This window comes from Bombus vancouverensis, chromosome 17, assembly GCF_051014615.1.
Source record: "Bombus vancouverensis nearcticus chromosome 17, iyBomVanc1_principal, whole genome shotgun sequence".
In the NCBI taxonomy this organism is placed as follows: Eukaryota; Metazoa; Arthropoda; class Insecta; order Hymenoptera; family Apidae; genus Bombus; species Bombus vancouverensis.
In genome coordinates, this window is record NC_134927.1 from 4,743,584 (window position 1) to 4,765,667 (window position 22,084).

The 22,084-nt window shown below is 40.0% G+C and overlaps 1 protein-coding gene across 1 annotated transcript in view; it reads right to left on the reverse strand.

Moving 5' to 3' along the window:
• The window catches only part of ptc (protein patched), an 84,988-nt gene extending 63,348 nt beyond the window's left edge, over positions 1-21,640 (reverse strand). Inside the window, exons 1-2 of the mRNA XM_033349534.2 lie at positions 20,132-21,640; positions 269-461 (exon numbers count right to left, since the gene is read on the reverse strand). Of these exons, the coding sequence (XP_033205425.1) occupies positions 269-461; positions 20,132-20,350 (412 nt within the window). The 5' untranslated portion in view covers positions 20,351-21,640. The remainder of the gene's footprint in view (positions 1-268; positions 462-20,131) is intronic.
• Positions 21,641-22,084: the final 444 nt, after the last annotated feature.

Consider the following 22,084-nt stretch of genomic DNA (forward strand, 5'->3'; position numbering starts at 1 on the left):
GAGAGAAATTTCGCTATTTTACCGAGGGAGGAAGCTGAAAAAAGCAAGGACAACTGCGTGCGAAATTTAACAACGGAACTACGACATTTTTGATAATCTCGCGGGCCACATGAACATGACGTATCAGCGCGAAAATTGTCAAAAAATGAAAAGCACTAGATATTATTCCATTCTATCCAAGCTTGTCTTGTTAAATAAAAAAGAAGATCGTAAAATATTTCGATTCGTTAGACAAAGATGTTTGCAATATTTTAAAAAGCGTATTCACCTTGAACCCAGAGCTGTTCGACCTTGCTGTGAACTTGAGCGGTCTTGAGAGCGACACAGAACATAGCCAAAGCGATGATCGCGAGAAAGAGGACCTTGCCTGCGCGCCTCTGCAGGAAGTAGCCCAGCTGACTCAGCTGATCCTGCAGCCTTGCCCTGATCCAAACCGCAGATCTCTGACCTTCCGCTTTGCCCTGAAAAATAAGGCATCTGAAACTTTAGACTATCGCGACCAACACTAATATATAATCAATATGTTAAACGAATAATTGTTTCTAGGATTTATCGAGGAAATTATATTTTCAAAAATTGTGTTTTCCTTCTCGTTGTGCTGAGAATTCAATTTCTACAGGGTGGTTGGTAACTGGTGGTACAAGCGGAAACGGGGTGATTCTACGCGAAAAAAGAAGTCGAAAATATAGAATAAAAATTTTTCGTTCGAGGCTTTGTTTTCGAGAAAATCGACTTTGAATTTTCGGTCGGTACGCGTGCACTTTGTCACGTCCCGTTATAACGGATCTCACTGTAGATCGTTGTCTCGATGGAAAAATTAAAAAAAATTTTATTCTATATTTTCGACTTCTTTTTTCGCGTAGAATCACCCCCCCCCCCTTCCGCTTGTACCACTAGTTACTAACCACCCTGTATATCTACATGTCGTTCCTTTATCGTTTTACAAACTGTGTTCGATGGCGACGAAAAGAAATACCGTAGAGGCCTGTGAACGTTGCTGGAAATATTACAATAAAAATAAAACGTGTAATTATTGGAACAACAAGTTGCAAGAAGAATTGCACGAAAATAATTATTAGATAATTATTAAATTTCAACTTGGCGCCCCTTTACTTTACATTTCGCTAGAATCTTCTCAAACTATTGGGCGTTTCATACGAAGCAAGCAAAGTAAACGAAGGTGGAGGAACTGTGTCGTTAATTAACAGAAATTAATCAGCCAGTAAACGAGGAAACAGCCGGCTGCTATCGACTATCGTCGTAACCGGTAATTTATAACTTTCAATTTCAAAGGCCAAGCAAACTATCCTCGGACGTCTTATTCCTCGGTTCAACGTGACACCCCTTCGACTCGGCTCGCATGCAAACTATGAATAATAATTACAACGTACGCATTAGCATCTAAATTGAAGCGGTTGTAGGATGCTTTTGGCGTTCGCGTCGCGCACCCGATAAAACGGTACAGCTTCTGCTGCACTCTATGTTCCACTTGCCAATTCATTGGGGCAGCTTTACGATCGGCCACGGACAGCGCCGCCTACGATTTTCAAGAGAAAGAACAGATTCCAGCGGTTAAAGGGCGGCAGAGGCCGGAACGGCAGCCGAAGCGCTTTAAATTGGCCGCGTGGGCTTTGACGATGATAAGTAGCTGGCTGCGGCTTGTACTCGTACGAACGTGCGCGCTCCACCTCTCTCTTCCACGAAACGTGCCAGAAGGAGACGCGGAAGGTAGGAGCAGAAGAGCGTAGACGAGGTTGCGCGAACCTGGCAATGAATGAAGCGGGATGAAATTTGACAGAAACGAGAAACGTTGATCGAGCAGCATCAGGAAGCTGAAGACGTGGAAAGAAGCGTCTTTAAAGTATTCTCCGTGACCAGGAGGAAAATGAGAGGTTTACGACGAAAGGATGGCGTGGTCGAAGGAAAATAATTCTCTGCCTTGTCACAGTACAGTACAGTATGTTACAAGTGTAGCTGTTCATTGAACGCAAGTTGTACTATTTTTTCTAGTTAAGCTTAAGCTTCTAATTAACTGTGTGCAAGCTTCCAACGAGTCACGCGAATCGTATTAACCAGTTGACTGGGCAATTTAGTCTGAAAAATCGCTAATTTGCGTAATTGAAATCAAGCAACGACGAATATACACGTCCAGCGCGGGACAAATGCTTCTGTTATAAATTTGTCGAAAGAGGTAAAAATACATAAAAAGTTAATGATTCATTGAAAAAGGTATTGTTGAAGTATACATATAGTATACATATACATATGGCACAGATCGCTATTCGGATCTACACAGTGGAACTGCGAAACACCCACCCCTTTGCCATATACACGGATACCCAGGAGCGGGACATCCCCACCAAGAGAGCGAATCGGAAGAAGAACGTTAAAGAGAGACAGAAGAAAAGCGGAACAAAAAAAGATAAACCAAACTAAAGTGAAACAAAAAGAAAGAAGGAAAGAAAGAAAGAGGGTAGAATGGAAGGGATAGGAACGCTCGCAACATTGCGAACGGCAACGTTGCACACTACCTGGTGGCCGGTCTGACAATGTGCGCCAGGGACCACCCGCAACAATACCTATCTTTCCTGGCCGACAGGGAAAGAAAGACGGAGAAGGAAGGGCAGGAGAAGAGGCACAGATCAGAAGGGAATCGAGTCTTGCAGGAGAAAAGGAACGAACGCTTTTCTCTTCTCTTTACAACCTTTCTCTCTCTCGCTCTTTCTACGTGTTTGCTTCCCTTTCTTCTCTATAGCTGGCGTTCGGGTATTTACAGTTACAGAGCAACGGAAGGTAGCAAGAAGCGTAGAGAGAAAGATAGATAAAGGAGGGGGAAGAAAGGAGGCAGCAGCGTGGAAACACGCGGCACGATAGACGTGCAGATGAAAATACAGATTACACACGCTTACGTATCTCGGGGCAGTAGCCGGGCGTCGAGTATCGGATAGCAAGGTTTTCCAGCCAATTAACCCCGGTGCCGCGGCCTCGCGGCCCGCCAGACTCGGGTAACTCTAGACGTGCGGACAATCCTCGTCGGCCACATGGTCCCCGGGGAACCACGGCCACGCAGACCTCCGTCGAACATTCGCCGACTGATGACCGCGTGTTTACGTTCCTCTCTCGGGAGGAAGCTGTTCCCTCTTTCGAGACTCCAGGCTCTCGCAATCAATCATTTTTTTTCTCCACCATTCAAGAGCCATCGTCATCGATCGACCGGTTGATACGTTCGCGGTGAAATTCGACTTTCTTCCTCGTCTCCGTGTGTTCATCCTTTCTTTTCCTTTTTTCTTTTTTTTTTTTTTTGAACAGCTAACTGAATTGCAATTGATTATAGTACGGAATTAGTGATGCAGTATCGTGTTCCAAACTGAAGCGATTGGAGTAATTTGTAAGATAGGGGAATTTATAAACATGATACTAATAAGGCTCTTTCAAGTTTGCATGGTACATATATATATGAGATGACAAAGTATCGTGCGTGGTAATATACGTACGTGACAAATATTATGTATGATATTATTTTGTGTATATGAAACGTAAGAATATTATATGTGATGGAATATTGTATATATGAAATGGAAAAATATTATGCATGCTAATATATTGTATACATGAATTGAAAAAATACTATATATTATATCATATCGTGTATATGAAGTAAAAAAATACTATATGCGATATATTGTGTATATGAAATGAAAAAATATTATACATGATAACGTATCGTATTCGTGAAATGAAAAAACACTACATACAATAATATATCGTATACATGAATTGAAAAATATTATGTATGATATTATATTGTGCATACGAAATGCAAAAATATTATACATGATAGAACATCGCATATACGAAATAAAAAATATTATACGTGTAATATAACGTATATATGAAATGAAAAATATTATACGTGATAATATAACGTATACATGAAATGTAAAAATATTATACATGATAATATATCATATATATGAAATGAAAAATATTATGCATGGCAATATATCGCATATACAAAATGAAAAAAAATATTACACATGGTGATATATCATATATATGAAGTGACAAAAATGTCGGCTATTACAGAAAAGATGGCGGCGAAGAATGTTAGGAAATTGCCTTTCTCCTACAGTATGTAGTTTCCTTATTAGGAAAATCGGGAGACACCTTCTTTAGGACGACTCAATCAACTTGGAGAAAATCGTGACATAATTCTCAATTTCATTATTTCCTAAACGCGATTAATCCTTCAGCAATGGCTTCTATGGCTTTGTTGAAGAAGCCATTCCTGGTAGCTATCTGTTTAGCGCAATATCCGCTTTTTGGAAGCTTTATTTGCATACAAAGCACAATTCCACGCGTAATGTAAAACACGCTTTATCGTTTCGCTGCTTGTCTTCTGCAAAACGACGAGTCCAAGAAAATAAAATTGCCTGCCTCTATTTGCGACAGCAAGAAACAATGCGAAAGAGATTGAATTTCAAATTTACAAACGTCCCTTCTTGAAATTTACGCTTGCGTCTGAAATTTTATCGAACAGAGCTGCTTCGTTAGTTAAATTATTCAAACCACCCTGTCTCTTGCGTTATTCTACGTTTAAATAATACCACCGAGCCGATTGTCGTTAAAGACCAACACACACTGCAAAACTTCAGCGAACGAAGCGAGTTCTTGTCAAATTTCCTTTCACGTCTAAACATAAATTCCCACGAAGATCCACGGTCTAATAATTTCTTAGTGAACCATTAAATGTAGCACAATTTTTACTCGTTTGATCGCTCGAACGATCTTCTTAAACGTAGAAAGCTAAAAATTCATCGTGGACAGGCCTTTCACGATCCGATTCTTATTTCACGATTGCATCCTCGTCGAAGAATTAAACAACGATTACGATCGACTACAAGCAACAAGAACACCCGCATCACTGTCGTCGACATCGAGAAGCAACAGCGCCGCCTAACAGCGTCTTTATAGTGGCGAGTAATACGAAAGAGGAGGAGAAAGAAGCCGAGAGAAAGAAATTCGACGAGGCAACGCGTAATGGGGTGAAGGGGACAACGTTTAACGAATTTATGTTACTCCTACTTTTAATGTTTTTCTTACAGCGCGACACGAGGTTTGCGAGCAGATAGCAGACAGCATAACAGGATCTTATGTCAACGACGGTGGTCCCCGCGCCACGAGCTTGTAATATGTAGATATTGCCCACCACGAGAAACCCCATAAGACCCGGGGGAACCACTTACGGGAAAAAGGCAGAATTCCGTCGCTTTGCTCTCCTTCCCTCTCGCTGCTATACGAGCCTACACACATACGCACATACGTATACACATATACACAGAGACATCTCGAGAGCGACTCGTGAGTCGTGGGCTCGTGGCGTCAGCGCTTTCTTTTTCTCCTTTGTTTCTCTCTTTCTACGTCCCTTCTCTTTCCATGTCTCTTCCTTCGTCGTGCACCGTTGGCGGAAATTCGAGCACGCTTCGAAGACGTTTTTGACAGCGCGCTGTGTGCGCTTGCGCTCCCGAGATTAATTTATTTCCGAACAAAACTCGACCCTTTCGGCGCGCAACTTTTTCGCGGTGCGAGCAGACTTGTTTGTTGTCAATGCTCGATAAGGGAAACGCGTACATCCGCACGGTTTCACAATGCGTATATTAAATTAGCTGCGACTATTCGCGAAACAGGAAATAAGATTCGGAAGAGATCGAAGCCATTAGGTGGTAATGACGAAATCTGCAATCACTTAGTTGCCAACCCAATACAATTTAAGCATGTTCAGACGTTTAATGAGATTGTATACTATATATTATATTATATTGTGTATATGAAATGCAAAAATATTATATGTGATAGTATATCGTATATACGAAATGAGAAATATTGTACGTGGTAATATAATGTACACAAGAAATGAAAAAAAATTATATATTACAATATTAATATTGGTCAAACAAAATCGTCCAATGAGTTGTTATTATCAGTTACTATTATTGCCATTAGCAGAGTATTTTCTGAAATTTAGTGTACGAAACGAATTTCTGGCAAATTTCTCATCTCTCGTCTCTCCAGTCATATTCACGGAATTGTCAATTCCCATGAACGTCTACGGTGTAACAACTATCGTTAACATAGGAAGAAACAATGTTGCACTATTTTTATTCGGATTTTGAAGAAAATAATCCTGTTCGTCGAATTAATCATAAATCAATCACGTTCATCAGATTTCAAATTCATTTTCGGACGAATCAGAGCCGGAAGAAATTTACCTTCAAAACCAGATTTGAGACAAGTTTCAAAAAGAACAAATCTGGAATACAATGTTGCGTACACGTGATATGGAAGTAAAGCTCAGGGTTGAATTCCAACTAGAAGACACTCGATTTGGACACTTGCAGGGACCGAAGTCGCTTCAGTCAGAAGCAAATTCTGATGCAAGAAATCTGATATCCAGAAACCATCCGCTCGACAAATTAATCAGTCAACTGCGCTCGACGCGTATACACGTCCATCCAAACGCTTACTTCGGTGCGGTTGACGAGTATACTCGTCGTTGCTTGATTTTAATTACGCACCTCGCAAGGGATTTTTCAAACTAAATTCCACATTTTAGCGTTTAGCGATCATACCATATTGAATGATACACGGTAAAAATTCTAAAAATGTATGACAAGTTGTACAAAACCAAAGAACTGGTTAATTGAGGTTCGATAAACAGAGTGCAGGACTCCTGTACACTTTGACAAGTGCCAGTCATTTTGACTGCTATTGGTACAAGTAGCCTTGACACAAAATTATTTTCAGTTTGAATAAATAAAAAACAAAATAAAATTCATTAAATTATTCCTTCAGTTATGGTTGCGAAAGTCATTACATCATTGCGGAAACAAATATAACATGAAGTAGGAATTTTAAAATAAAATTGTAAAACCAAATTGAAAGAATTGTAAAATCCATCGAAATTCCACCTGCTAAAATCCACTAAAAAAAAGGAAAAGAAGAAATTCATTCAACCCAACAACGTCTCAAACTGCCCACCACATTGGCGTCGCGCGTGCGTCATTAGCAGAACGCAGAATCGTTTGTCATTCGCGTTATGATGCGAACAGATCCGTTCGCCTCGCCAGTGAAATCGAATAAACGCACACGCTCTATTTGACAAGAGATTGGCGGAGCGTGGGCAGACGAAGCGAGATGAGTATCTGTGGCGTGTTGCGTGTGGATGTTGCGCGCGTCAGAAACGGCCCTGGACTGTACAGAATTATTTCCTTACGTAGGTAAAAGTGGTGAGAAAAAGTTCGCGCCACACGTACGCCGGGTCTCGTTTTCTACAGGTTACACGCGTGTGTGCTCGCGGCCACGACATGCGACTCGCCAGATAAACGAATAGGTTGTTGCGGTAGGTACCGGCTGCAAAGTGTCCGCAAGAAACTCGATCCGACTGGCGCTCTAATCGGCCGAAGAATTCCAACAGCGGCGAGTATCTATTGGAAAGGAAAAGCCACGGGTAAACGAGCTTCCTCCACCTTCTATCTCGCATTGACCTCGTATCTGGTCGGGTTATTCTAAGAGTCGACGCCACTTCGTCTTCTCATTGCAGCCTTACGGATATTTAACGAAATACGTTTTGTAATTATTTCGAAGCTAGCAATTAGCGTGGCTTAACTACCATCACACAACTACTACCACCACGCCTGCCACTTACTACGTCACTTTCAGCCTCTTCCTACATCCTACTTCTAAAACTAAAACAGTAAAACCTACATAACCTGCAAGGCAATGTGGCAGAGGAAAAAAGAAAAGGAGAAAACAGCTGACCTCTCTGCTAATTTCATAATCGGTTAGCCCCCGCACTAACAAAGTCTACATGTGCAGCATTGCAACGTTCAAGCGATAGGTAAACTGCATCAATCAGGTACTGACCCTACGCAAAGGAGCCAGCGGGCTCGAGTGGTTTGCAGCAAGCAAGGGGCGTGTATTCTTCAGCGAGGATGAAAGGGTCTGGGCCGACCCGGCGTCCCCTAATCCCATCCATTTTGCTCTGACTTATTTCGTCGACGCTTGCCGGCGGATTTGCGTCATTAGAAACGGACCAGAGGCCGACACTCTCCTTTATACCAACGATTTTTTTCAGATTTTTCGCGCGAAAATATTCTCCCTCTTTTATATCTATTTCACGCGTTCACAGCTTGCAGGTCGGGCGGATGAAAAGCCGCGTGAAAAGGAAGAGCGTAGCGTATCGGAAGCGATACAACGAACGTCTGTCTACGAACTTTCGGCAACCGACAGAGCAGCGTTTGTCCGAGCTGGAACAGTAGGTTGCGCTTTCATCGCGTTTCTTGCGAAATTAACGCCACGTGACGCCAACTTTCTCACTTGAAATATCGCGCTTCCACGGATCAATCGCATCCTTTTACGTACAAACTTCTAATAATAATAATAATTGCATCGTATTCATTTTTCTCGGCTTCGTATATTGGCTTGGCAACTAAGTGATTAGTTGCCATGCGTAATATTATTACGTAGAGTGCGAACAATTTATAGAAAATTTATAAGATATAAATACGTACAATAATGTATCAAATATCCAGAGTATAATGGTTTTTCTAACACTTCATAGGTAGACGAAATTTCTATACCAGTTTTCGTATTTTCTGTTATATTCACGGACAAGTGAGTTTGCACAGAAATCCACGGTTTAACGATTAGACTGAGATATTGATGAGATAAGATGAAACATCTCGAAGTTTACGTGACGACGTTGACACTGCACATGTATAAATTTTATATAATATATATATATGAAAAAATGTTATACGTTATATGTAAATATATCTCTTCTACTATTGGGATTAGGTTAGGTTGACAGTGATGGCGGTCAGGCGATCCAGGGCCGCCACTAGCAGGAGGGGTGGCGCTAGGGGCAATGGCCTCCTCTAGCGCCAAATTAATTAGTTAGAAAATGCTACCGCAACAGCAGAATGTCCACGAGGATTTCTCTACGCAAAAAGAAAAAAAGAAAAGGTTAGGTTGGCATTAGGTGGTAATGACAAAATCCGCAATCACTTAGTTTCCATGGAAATATGAAACTGAAGCAAAGTTGGAAATCCGAGCGCGTAATTAACACGCTCGCGACGAGTTTCTAAGCTGAGTGTCGCTGTCTTTTTCTGCGTCTTCGTCATTGTCGTCATCGTCGTCGTGAAGAGGCGGTGCTCTTTCGGCCAGCGTGCTCTGCTTCACCCTCTCCACGGTTACGAGGGCCTCTTTCGTAGGTATTATTAGTGTAAAAGCCTCACACGTAGTGTCGGCGCCCTTTAATCTCACTCGGACGAACGGAGCCGACGCAACGTGCGTGAATGTACAGCATTGTGGTCTCGCTGCCTCAGATAGGGGGATTTCAGCTTTCAGCTGCCACAAATTAAGACGCGATTATAAAATAGTACGATGCTGCCGCTTCTTCCATCCTTTGCTCTTCCTGGCTTCTCGCTTCTATCTTTCATCTCGGTTAGTTTCCCGACCTTTTCGCTGTAGCTTGGGCAACTTCAAAACGAAGAAAATTGGCTCGAGATAAATGGCACTTTGTGTTCGAGCGATATAACGAACTTTGTCGAGCTTCGCTTCTTACTCCGCGTGAATTTCACATCGTGAGTCAAGGGTTGTAAGTTTAAAGCTGTGAGTAATCCAACATGGCTGCTCCTAATTTTTAATGTCGTACTATTGGGCTGGCAACTAAGTGATTGCGGATTTTGTAATGCTAATGTAATGTTTCCTTTTTCAATTACTTTTAGCTGATTATTAACCTTTCACACTGCCACGTTTAATAACATCGTAAACTAATCGATCGATAAGACCCATTCACTTCGGCGCAAATTTTTATTTGACATTTTTATTCGATCATTTACCGGTCTGTAAATATTTATTGCCTGCAGAAAAAAGTATATCTTTCTTCGAAATACTTTTCTACAACCTTCCAATCTTTCGTGTTTCCCTTTGCAAAATAAGTTCAATCCTAACCTAAAAATCCAACATCGAGAAAATTCTTCGACCTTTCTTATACCACTCGTCAACGATGCTTGACACTGTCAAAGACGACCGCAAGACTCGCATAATGTACAATAAACAACACGAACAACTAAAATAAAAAAATTACATTTCAACTTACAGATTACACGTTTGCGTCCGAAGAACATGCCAATAGTCAGCCATTTGTGAAAGGAATTACGAAGTGAAAAACATTCGTAAAACTCGCTTGGCTCTTACCGTTGTAGCGTGAGAACCGTCGGCTGACAGTGTCGCACCAAACGGAATCTAAAGTCCCGATCGAAGTTCGTGCAAAGTGCTGTTCACGAGCGCATTCTACCTGTTCCCCTTTAAACTTCAAACAGCCTGAAATTACCAGCACGAATTGCGTAACGAATGTCTTCTCGTGCTTGCCATCCAAGAGGCGAAAAAAGTATTTTATAAGGAGCCAACAGGCACGCAGAAACGTCAGTCGACCGCTGCTTATGCGGAAATATGATCGCGTGGCTGTGCATAAGCGAACGATTGTGTATAGGAGGAGGTGGTGCAGGAGGTCGAGGTCGTTGCCTGTAACTGAATCATCCTCGAGGACGGTAAACAAATTGGAGTAAGTGGAGTCTCGTCGCGATGATGCATGCGCACGTGCGCGCGTGCGCGCGCACCACACAGGTACACGTACGATGAGATCGCGTCGTACAGTCGATCGATGCGTGTTCGAGCGCAGCGTAAACGCCGTCTTTGCGTATTTCCGGTTCGCGGCTGTCCACCGCCACCGCCAAGCAGGATCAAGGTCGCGCATTTTGTATGCAAATTCGTTATTATTCTCGCGAACGCGTTCACAAATTTGTTCAGCATCGGGTCGCACGGAAAGTTCTTTCCGATTTACATTTCCACTCGATATACATTTATCGATGTATATAGATGTCCTTTCGTTTCACAACGTTTCTCCATCTTTCACGCAATTCGAATATTTCATCCTTCCAGAAGCTGTCAGGTTTTTCGGCGTGAAGCTTCTCCATATGATTTTTTACGTCGACCAAATTCCTCAAAAGTCGGAACGAAGTTTCCGGCCGAGTCGATATATTTGCATTTGTCTAATTACCAACTGAGTATGAGCAAACCATTGATAGGATGATATACTAGATGCGAAAGTAAGTCAGAAACGTAGAATAAAATTTGTGCGCTTGAGGCTTCAGGTTAAATAGAAACACCGAATGGCGGTGATTGGATTTAAAAATTCTCATTACTTTTCCAATTTCCTCAATTCTCCAGCGGCGTTCGAACGAAGAATAATGTCATAAGAATTCCGTGTTATGCGGTGGAAGCTTGTAATTGGCTTCTGCTTGTTGTATATAATTATTGTATATATTATGTTTTCTATTATTGTACATTAAATGTATACTGTATATAATGTATGCTAATTATTATGTACATATTTTATATTAAATACATGTTGCTTATGATGTATATATTTAATACAACATGTACGCATACAATGCATATGTAATGTATATTAGTGTACACAACAATTATTTATATTAAATGTATGTTGCATATGATGTATATATATAACATAATATAACATGTACACATATAATACATATATAATATATACTAGTGCACACAATAATTATACATAATATTGCATATAATTATTGAACATAATGTACATCAAATATATACCATATATGATATATATGTATATAACGTGTACATATAATGTGTATTAATGTACACCAATGTACACAATAATTATCGTACACATAATTTTGCATATAATTGCTGCACGTATTGTACATCAAATATATATTGTATATGATATGTGTATATATAATGTACATTAATGTATACCAATGTACACAATAATTATTGTGTATGTAATATCGCATATAACTATTGCACACAATGTACCTCAGATATATATTGTATATAATATATATGTATACAATGTGTATATTAATCTATACCAATGTATAATTAATTGTTTGTTCTAATTTTTGCATAATGTTGTTACACTATCGACGACTTAATCGAACGAAAAGCTGGTCGTTCGCAACGAAATACGAACACACCGCTCTACAAGATGCTCGCGGCAGACGATTCATTTCCATTCGATAATAGAAAAACGATCACAAAGACGAAAAATTATGCGAAATAGTTAATTATTACATGACCCAAGGGTGTCCCGTGGTTTGGCTCGCGGAACGAGTATATGCGTGCGAGTATGCAGGCAGAGGAATCGTAAGGGCAGTGGCCGTGACTGACTGACTCATCCGTCATGAACGCGGGGCGCACTGCACGGCGAGCGGCTCTCCCTTTTCAGGCCGACGCGACGCGGCGCGACGAGAAAAGTGGAGCGTCGACCCCGAACAACGCGCCTCTTTTTTCTCCCTCTTGTGTCGATAACGCCCGGCCGCTACTCTCGCCACTTCTCACCGATACCGTCTCTCGCACCGCCACCTATTCTGCAACCGCGTAAACGATAAAACAGCGGCGCGATCGCCTCCGCTTTATTCGCGCCGCGATCGCCTTGGGTGGCGACCGGCAAGTTTGTCTCTCGCGGAGGTACACTACCGGTCGAAAGTTTCCAGCTGCTGCGTACATCTTACGCATGAACCAACTACGATCGTCAAATCGTCGTGCCCACTTTGCCTATGTGCAATCCGATACAGTTTAAAGGAAAACGACAGTCTGGACTATTTCGATATCTCGCAGACAGATTTTTCGCCAGTGTTTTATTTCTATGCGAGTGAAGCAACTTTCTAACGATTGACATTTAATGGGGCTGTTAGCTGGAAGCAGTTCAGAGCCGAGAGGCGACGATTAAATAAACAAAAAATAATTTCGAAATTTCGACCAACAGCGTGTCTCCTCTTTCGTTAACTAACCGAGTTCCTCTAACTTGCAGCGAAACCATCGTTTCGATACATTTCTCGATTGTATATTTCCTCTTCAAGCGATATATCGAGGCTCCTTTCAAAAGAATTCCACCAATCTGCTTGCTCGGTTTATATCGGTCAATGTTGGTAGCGTGATCGTCGAGAAAAACTGACCGCGATTATAATAAAACACGTGCATTACTTTCAATTGCTCTTGGCTCACTGAAGATACCTAATATGTAGGTATATCTGTAATAACAGGCGAATCGAGTGTCAGTTCTCGAGAACGTTTTGCTCGAGCTAGTCTCTCCCTCTCTGGGTGGTCACACACGAGCAGTTTCCACGTCATGGATGCACCGGGTTATCTGGACGAAGTAGAGTTGATGGTTTGAGCGAACGTAACTCTCAAACGATCGTCAACATTCGGAGAAGTATCATCCACGGAGTTTTTGTTCCCATTTACTACACTGACACGTCGTTTCTTTTTTTTAGTTAAAAATAGAATGGAACAAAGCACCAGATATTAGAACACCGAGCGCTGTGTTACGTAAAATGTGTAAAACAATTATTCGAATTTACTGTCCATGAAAAATTGGAAATACGTGTTTCTCGTTTATTTTTTAATTCATACGAATACTATTAAACGTGTATATTATATAAACTGTACGAAATACTTTGCACGTATAATACGATACACTTTGCACGTATAATACGAGTATTATTGATTGCGGATTTTGTTATTAAGTGGTAATGACAAAATCCGCAATCACTTAGTTGCCAAGCCAATATATGTACGTCATACTCTTATTAATAGTCTTCAACGAGTATTGTGGAAATACGATGCATCTTATGATATTTAATAAATATTGAACTTACTTAATTACCAGCATATGAATACGATGTAAGTGCAGCGAAGTGGCAACGAACGAGTACCGATTGCTGATATTATGCAAACGTTATATGGCAACCGTGAAAGTACCATGTGAATGTTATGTCAATATTAATGGACGAGTAGATGGCGTAAGAATACAATTACTATGATAGCGAACGTGTATTATGTACAGCGCATAGTATAGGAAACGTGAACGATGAATGAAATTTTGAAATAAGACGAGTGATTTGCGACAATCTTCAGGAGTGTTATTAACATATTACCGGCGCGGCAAATTAACGTGAATAAATGGTAATTCCGATGCAATTTTGCATTTCATTGCTGCAGGCGTATATTTATACGTGGCATCGTACAAGGGAAATTAATGAAGAAGGGAAAACACGAAGTTAAATTGCGATATCTCATAAGCACTTAAGAAAATTTACGAACATTAATTTTCACGGTAGATTAACGCGGATACGTGAAAATTCCCGTGGAATCCTTCACTCCGTAACGTAATTACGTATCCATGCGCGGTGTTACACGGAATAAATGAATACAAAAGGGGCAATATATGAATAAATTACGATACTCTTCTAGATAGTCAGCAATCCCTTTGTTGCTGTAACCGTTTTCGTAACAAATCAACGAATGTATATTTTCTACTTATATTATCGGTTCTTCGAAAGTATCTATTTTTATTTTATAATTAATGCTACCAAAATAAACGAATGCACCGTTATACATGCGTGCGTCAGGAACAAAGTCGTACGTTGGAATTCGAAGATAAGTTATATTATCAGAGTGACAAATAAATTTAAGTAATACGTACATGCCAACGTATCGTTAAATTTTCCTTTCTTTTGTAGTTAAACAATGCAATATAAAGAAAATATATATATATATATTTTTTATTGTATTATATTATAATTAATTATATATAACTAGAACCATATATATATGGTTTTTAAAGGATGCAAAGTAACTTAGGTTTTTTATGAAAAAATAATGCTTTCGAAATTTTTGTATATATGTATTAGTATATTTTTCGTTTGATATGAACCCTTTTTTGTTCGAAGCATTTTGTTTAAATTGTCAGAACCAAATCAGATATTGTTTATGTTTATGCTTGTGTCTATGTTTGTGCCTATGTTTGTGCCTATGTTTGAGTCTATTTTATATCCATTTTGTGTCTATTTTGTGTCTATTTTGTGTTTATGTTTGTGCCTATGTTTATGTTTATGTTTGTGCCTATGTTTATGTTTATGTCAATGTTTATGTTTGGGTCTATGTTTATGTTTATGTCTAATGTTTATATTTATGTTTGGGTCTATGTTTATGTTTATGTCTAATGTTTATGTTTGGGTCTATGTTTATGTTTATGTCTAATGTTTATATCTATGTTTATGTCTAATGTTTATGTTTATGTCTAATGTTTATGTTTGGGTCTATGTTTATGTTTGGGTCTATGTTTATGTTTATGTCAATGTTTATGTTTGAGTCTATGTTTATGTTTATATCTAATGTTTATATCTATGTTTACGTCTAATGTTTCTGTTTATGTTTGGGTCTCTGTTTATGTTTATGTTTAAGTCAATGCTTATGTTTATGTTTGGGTCTATGTTTATGTTTATGTCTAATGTTTATATCTATGTTTATGTCTAATGTTTACATCTATGTTTATGTCTAATGTTTACATCTATGTTTATGTCTAATGTTTATGTTTATGTTTACGTCAATGTTTATGTTTGGGTCTATGTTTATGTTTATGTCTAATGTTTATATCTATGTTTATGTCTAATGTTTATATTTATGTCTAATGTTTATGTTTGGGTCTATGTTTATGTTTATATCTAATGTTTATATCTATGTTTACGTCTAATGTTTCTGTTTATGTTTGGGTCTATGTTTATGTTTATATCTAATGTTTATATCTATGTTTACGTCTAATGTTTCTGTTTATGTTTGGGTCTATGTTTATGTTTGGGTCTATCTTTATGTTTATGTTTGGGTCCATGTTTATGTTTATGTTTGGGTCTATGTTTATGTTTATGTCTAATGTTTATATCTATGTTTATGTGTAATGTTTATGTTTATGTTTGGTTCAATGTTTATGTTTATGTCTAATGTTTATATCTATGTTTATGTCTAATGTTTATGTTTATGTTTGGGTCTATGTTTATGTTTATGTCTAATGTTTATGTTTATGTTTACGTCAATGTTTATGTTTAGGTCTATGTTTATGTTTGTGTCTATTTTTATGTTTGTATCTATGTTTGTGTCTATGCTTATATCTATATTTATGTTTATAATTCGCCCAACACCCTTCGGGTCCACGATACTACACATATATAAAATTATATATAACTAAGTTATATAATAATTCTATACATATATAGAAAAGATATTATACCGTCATTCGCAACAATATCTTAGACAGAAATCATAAAAAATGGCAAACGTGTAACTCATAAAAATTCTACAATCTTTGGAGCCAAATTTCTTTAACGAAACAGCATACGTTTCCTTAATTTTATTCCACCAATGGAATAGTAAAGTAGAAGAGAACAGCAGCTTTTGATAGATCCATCGAAAAGCAGAAGTATAAGAGAGAAATGACGAACGATAGAGAAAAACACCATGGTGAAATAAGTCTTTTTTTTTTCTTTTCTTTTTAAGTTCATTAAGTTATCGTGAATATGTGGGAGCTGTTGAAGAAACTAGTTCCCAACGGAAAGCAGAAGAAATTATTAATTGGAATCCTCGGAAGAAACGTGAAAATAGAAGAGGTGTTTCTTACTTTACGATAGTTCCAGATAATCTCACCGTCTATATGGCGATTCGATAGAACTCGTTTCTTCAATGAAATGAGTGCCAGCGATTTATGTACGCTCTTCGTTCCTCTGCATTTACATAAAGAAACGAGTTGTTCAGAGATACATAATTTGTTTCCAGATTACGTTGTATCGAAAATTATTATCGCGAATGATAATACTTGATTATACATGCTTCGAGAAAGTAAGAAATCTTTCGACAGACAACGTCTCGGCATTATCCTTGGCTAGATAATAATTCTGATAATTATTAGAGAATGAGACTATCAAGAAATAAGTATGTTACTTTGGTCTATCAACTACCGCAATTGTATTTATCTATTCAGAAGAGTAAACTAAATTTTGGTTTTTTATTTTTGCTAAATGAAAATTTCAACTGTACTTGCGCTTAAATATAAAAAGATTTCTTAGTCCAAAAAAAAAAAAAAAAAAAATAGTGCAACAGTGATACGAGAATAAAACCGTAACAAAAGAAGACAGTTTACAAAGCAGACAGTGTTACAATATTAAATGTATTTGTACAGGCATTTGATATAGGCAACGATAATCTTATCTTCCAAATGCTTATTTCGCTTGAGATTACAACGACACTGTGTTTCATTTGCAAAGTTCAGTTTTCGTTATTGCACGCCATACTACGCGGAATAAATACGCTTACGTAAATACAACTGGAATATTCCTCGAACGAATTGCCAAATACGTAAACGTTACCTTTATCATGTGCATTCGTAATTCTATTTGTGCACTGCGTTCTTCCTAGAATTCCAACACGAATACTTCGTCTAAGCTTCATGAAACAAAAGCGAAAAATCAATATACCAAGAGCGAAAGAGTAAAAACAATATATATTGGCTTGGCAACTAAGTGGTTGCGGCTTTGGCGGCCATTAGGTGGTAATGGCGAAAGCCGCAATCACTTAGTTGCCACGCCAATATATTCGTTAGAGAAACAACGAGAATAACCTCGCTTTTAACCTCGTCACCAGTTATCCGATTAATTTCCCTTTATCATAAATGGAATCTTATAATTCCTCGAAAGAGATGATCCCCTTCGATGTTTCATTAAAATTAGTCTAATCGTTGTGCTATCGAGAAAGAAACTCGTTTGAAGAACCTTCCACACATGTTCTGCGGTAAAATGACTTTGATTTAAATTATTCCCTTAAGGTGGCTACCTTGTACACGAACCTGTGTCGTTTCCCTGACATACGCTATCTTTCTCATCTAAATGAATTACTCTGTCCAAGCAGCTACCTTCGTTAATATATTTACCAGTAGCGTCCCAACGGTATTTCTCAGTCGTTGCATTCGTTCCATCGGAGAGTCAGATGAAAGCGGAGATTACGAGAAGGCTAGACAAGGAGACAGCGAGCTGAAACGTGGAACGAGTGACAGAAAGTGTTCGAAGTTCGACCAGCTACTACCAGGGGGTGTGTTTTAGGCTTCTTAGAAAACCCGTAGGAAGGGCCTGTCGTCGAAACGCCGCTCTACAGTTCTATGTTTCGAAAGGTGATAGGGCCTGGTTCACGTGCCGCGCACATTCTGTCTAACGTTCGAGATGGAAAGATCTCGAGGAGCGATCTCGGTGTCGCAAGACCACTCCGGAGATCGTCTGAGGAGGGATTTCTTTTTTTTTTTTCTTTCCCTCTTTAAGGGAACCCAGAGGTTCGTGTCGTTGGAAAACAAGGGGGATGCGTATTCTTTCGACAGGAAGTCGATCCTTCGTCGATCTACACTTCACAACCTTTCTTATGTCTTTCTTTCGTCATCTGCCGCTAAGGTCTCACCTTGGAAAACACGTCTGCAGACCACCCGCGTGTGTGAAAGTTTACAGCCAGCTGGCGGAGAATTTAGAGAGCAGCCGTTCGTGGAAAGGGTAGGCTCCTATGGTACGTGCAACGAAACATCGTGTGGCCATGGACCATTGTTCTAGATAAACTCTTCCGGATAAAATAAACTCTTTGCTCGGACGATAACATCGGTCGCTACATCGCTCCGCTCCCTTCCACGCGTCTCATATCTTTATGCGGAAACGAACAACGCGTTCGCACTGGCTACTCTTCAGATAAGCGGACGGCCAAGTAGCCCTAGAGAAGCGAATCGAAACGATAGACGCGACAACACGCGATAATATACGTTCTAGTGACATTGTCCTACTTTAGTAACTTTCCATGTTGGCAACAATCTTAATACGTTTCCCAGGCGATCTGGTCGATTTACGTGCGAAACGTTTAACGAGAGTTCGTAAGTTTGTATAAATGCTAAAGTATAATTGTATAAATGTAAAGACAATAAACTATAATGAAATCTTTTCTTCTCTATCTGTAAGTCGAAGTATCTTTACGTTAATGCAGATAAACAACGACAAATATTGCACTTTATACTCGAAGGTTAGGAAACGACAAACGATACCATAGGATTGTCCTATTTAAATTCCTCAAATTCCTTCGCATGTATGCAAAAGTAAAATCCAAAAAAATTCTTTCATTTCTTTGTTCAATTACTCTTAACGCGATTACGCTTCTTTTCATTCTCGAATTAAAGATCGTCATTAGGATAGAACACGAAGAATCGATTAGCGATATAATCCGAGAGGAACTCTCGATGTATAGAACACGCGAGCTGCGTATCGTTAATCACAGGTATCGTGGAATAGCCGATAGAAATCTCGCTGTTATCGCGTCTTAGAGGTGGTCGAAACGAGTGGCGTATTATCTGCGTCTAGTTAGCGTAAGCAGCCTCCGCGGAGACACCGATGCCCGCATAACCCGCAGAGAACGTGTATCTCATCGATCAGATGGCTCACGATAGGAAAAGCACTCGCTACTCGAACGTCGACCTAAGAACCGTCGGGCCTGTGCGCGAGACTTACTACTCTCTCCGCTTATTCTCTTCTTTTTACGCCGGTCCGCAGATTATACGATAACCTACACGCATCTATCTTTTCTCTAAAGAGAAATCTATCGTTTCTCTCGAGGTTACTGGCAATGATTACTGATAATATCGTTATATCATTGGCAATGAGAGATGTCCTGATAACGATTAGTATTTGATTAATAGCATGGTACGTAGTATAACACAGTATGGTTTCTCTGCGGTACATGGTTTACTCTGAAACGCAAGAATTTTTTTCATAGCGTATTGTCGGCTATAAGAAACAGTTTTCCACTACAAAAACAACGAAAGGTCGCTATAGCCGGCGAGATTTTACGTTTCTATTTTAACGGCGTGGAGGTTATAGGGAGGGAATACATAATAGAGCGCTTGAGAAGCATTTCAGGGAGTAAGAAAACAAACGAAAAAACGTAGGTAGAACGGACGAAAATTACTTTGAGCAGAGAACTACCTCGAGTAGAGAAATATCTTGTTTTTCCAATCGCTAATAATGTCCTATAACGTTACTGTATTTTTCTTCTAATTTTTATTATACGTGACAGTTGCTTCTATCTCGCGATATCGCCTTGAATATGGAAATTATCATCACGCAATAGTAACTAGAGAAAAGTTGTTGGCAAAAAGATAACTTACCTTCTCGAGCTGATCTAACGCTATCGCCGCGTCGGTCCAGCTTGGCCTGATATAAAGATCCGACTCGTGTCGTTGTTTCGCGTTCTCCACGGTCTTGGCATTCTTCTCGCTGTGATTTTTCGTAGCACATCCATTCTGCGACGATTGCGAACCTTGAAGGCACTGAGAACCAGAAGGGCGTCCCGCTAGGATCCCTGTAGGGCCGGACGCAGAAACCATGATCCGTCATACATTCGCCCCGGCACAATCCACAGTATGATTATTTTTAATCTTAATCCCCTCCAATGCGACGTTTTTCTTTCCGGCAGATTTTTCGTCGGCTCTCCTCCTCTCTCGACTTACACGTATATTGTAACGTTACCGAACGCGACACGGGACGTTTTATGAAACACGAACAAGGCACGAACACGAAAGAGAAATGGAGAAAGGAAGAAAAGGGAACGATTCCACTCTGCACACTCGTTAGAAACCGCGGTTGCACGTAATTCTCGCACGAACCTTTCCAGAAACACTTGTCACAGCACACGTTCAGTCGGTGTTTCTTGTTTACCGCGCAATTCGTCGACACCGTACACATGCGACGGGCACGATAATCGAAATTCGCGCACGAGGTACACACAATTTCTTCTGCGCATGCGCAGATGTATCATGCCCATCGATGGTATACGCACAAAACGGACCGAGTATCGGTTTTTAGGTTAGCTTCGTACCACCGTAGAAGAGTAAATACGTGACTGCTCTCTCTTCACCAATTCGTCTCGTCGTTCTGTCTCTTTCTCTATCCCTGTGTTTCGCTTTTTCTACTTGCATGCGGGATCCTCGTACTCCCTCTCTCTTCTGTATCTCCCTCTCGCGGGATTCACAGTACCGCCGACAAGCACGAGGGCGCACACGCGAGTTTGCTTGTTTTGAAATATCACGCGACAACCGGGGCAAGAATGTTGCCCGATCGTACTACAACGTTTTCGCGGGAAACAGTCACGCTCTAGCACCACACGTGCCTCTTACTGTGTCATAGAAGCAAAATAAACGCGTACGCCTCGACGTTTAACGATCAATTCGATTCACCGTGTCTTTTCTATCGGCACAATACTGGCATGGCACGCAGTCACGCGCACTTCGGTGTCACTGTCACAATCGTTGTCACTTGACACAGTTAGATCTCGTTCGAATATGCACACTACGCTCGAGGAAATTCGCCACGGCTACCGAATTCGTATAAACGCGGCAGTGACGAGCATCCGGTTTACGCAAGGAGGCGTAGGCGACGTGAGAGTACGAGAGTGTTCCACAGTTCAGCAACGGCAGCTGGAAACTCTCGTTAAAGTCTAGCTATCTCTCTGTCACGCGTTCTAAAACGACGACGTCGACGTCGTCGTGGTCGGACACCGGCGTACACGACCGCCACTTAGAGCAGTCTAAGTCCGTACTAAGCGAAATGCGGTGCCACATTTCTTTCGTGGCCTGCCTTCAGCGCCGGCCATAGTTGACGGCCCCCCTCCAACAGCGCCACTCGCCGAGATCGGAGCTGCACAAACATTCAGGACCGTAATTCGACGAGCACGCTTCAATGAATTTTGGGTCTCGTCCACCAAATTTATGATTCTGCATTTTTTTGTAATAACGATTTCAAAAGGTACAGTGCCGGATAATACAAATTACGAAGACAATTTCCATCCGTAATCGACGTGACAATAGCGATATAACGTTTTATATACACGCTTACCTATATTATTATTTATAAACCTCGAAACAACTTCTAACTAATCTAAATTAATCACACAAGTTGCTCGTATTTCTGTTAAGTATAACATTTGAAAATTATCTCCTCGCCGTATATCCTGACACAAAATCCTATACCAATTTTGTTTTCTAATCAAAGTACGTATCAATACCTTTTACATCATATACGTTTCGTTTACACTATCATGAATGAATAAGGCGAAAAACTTT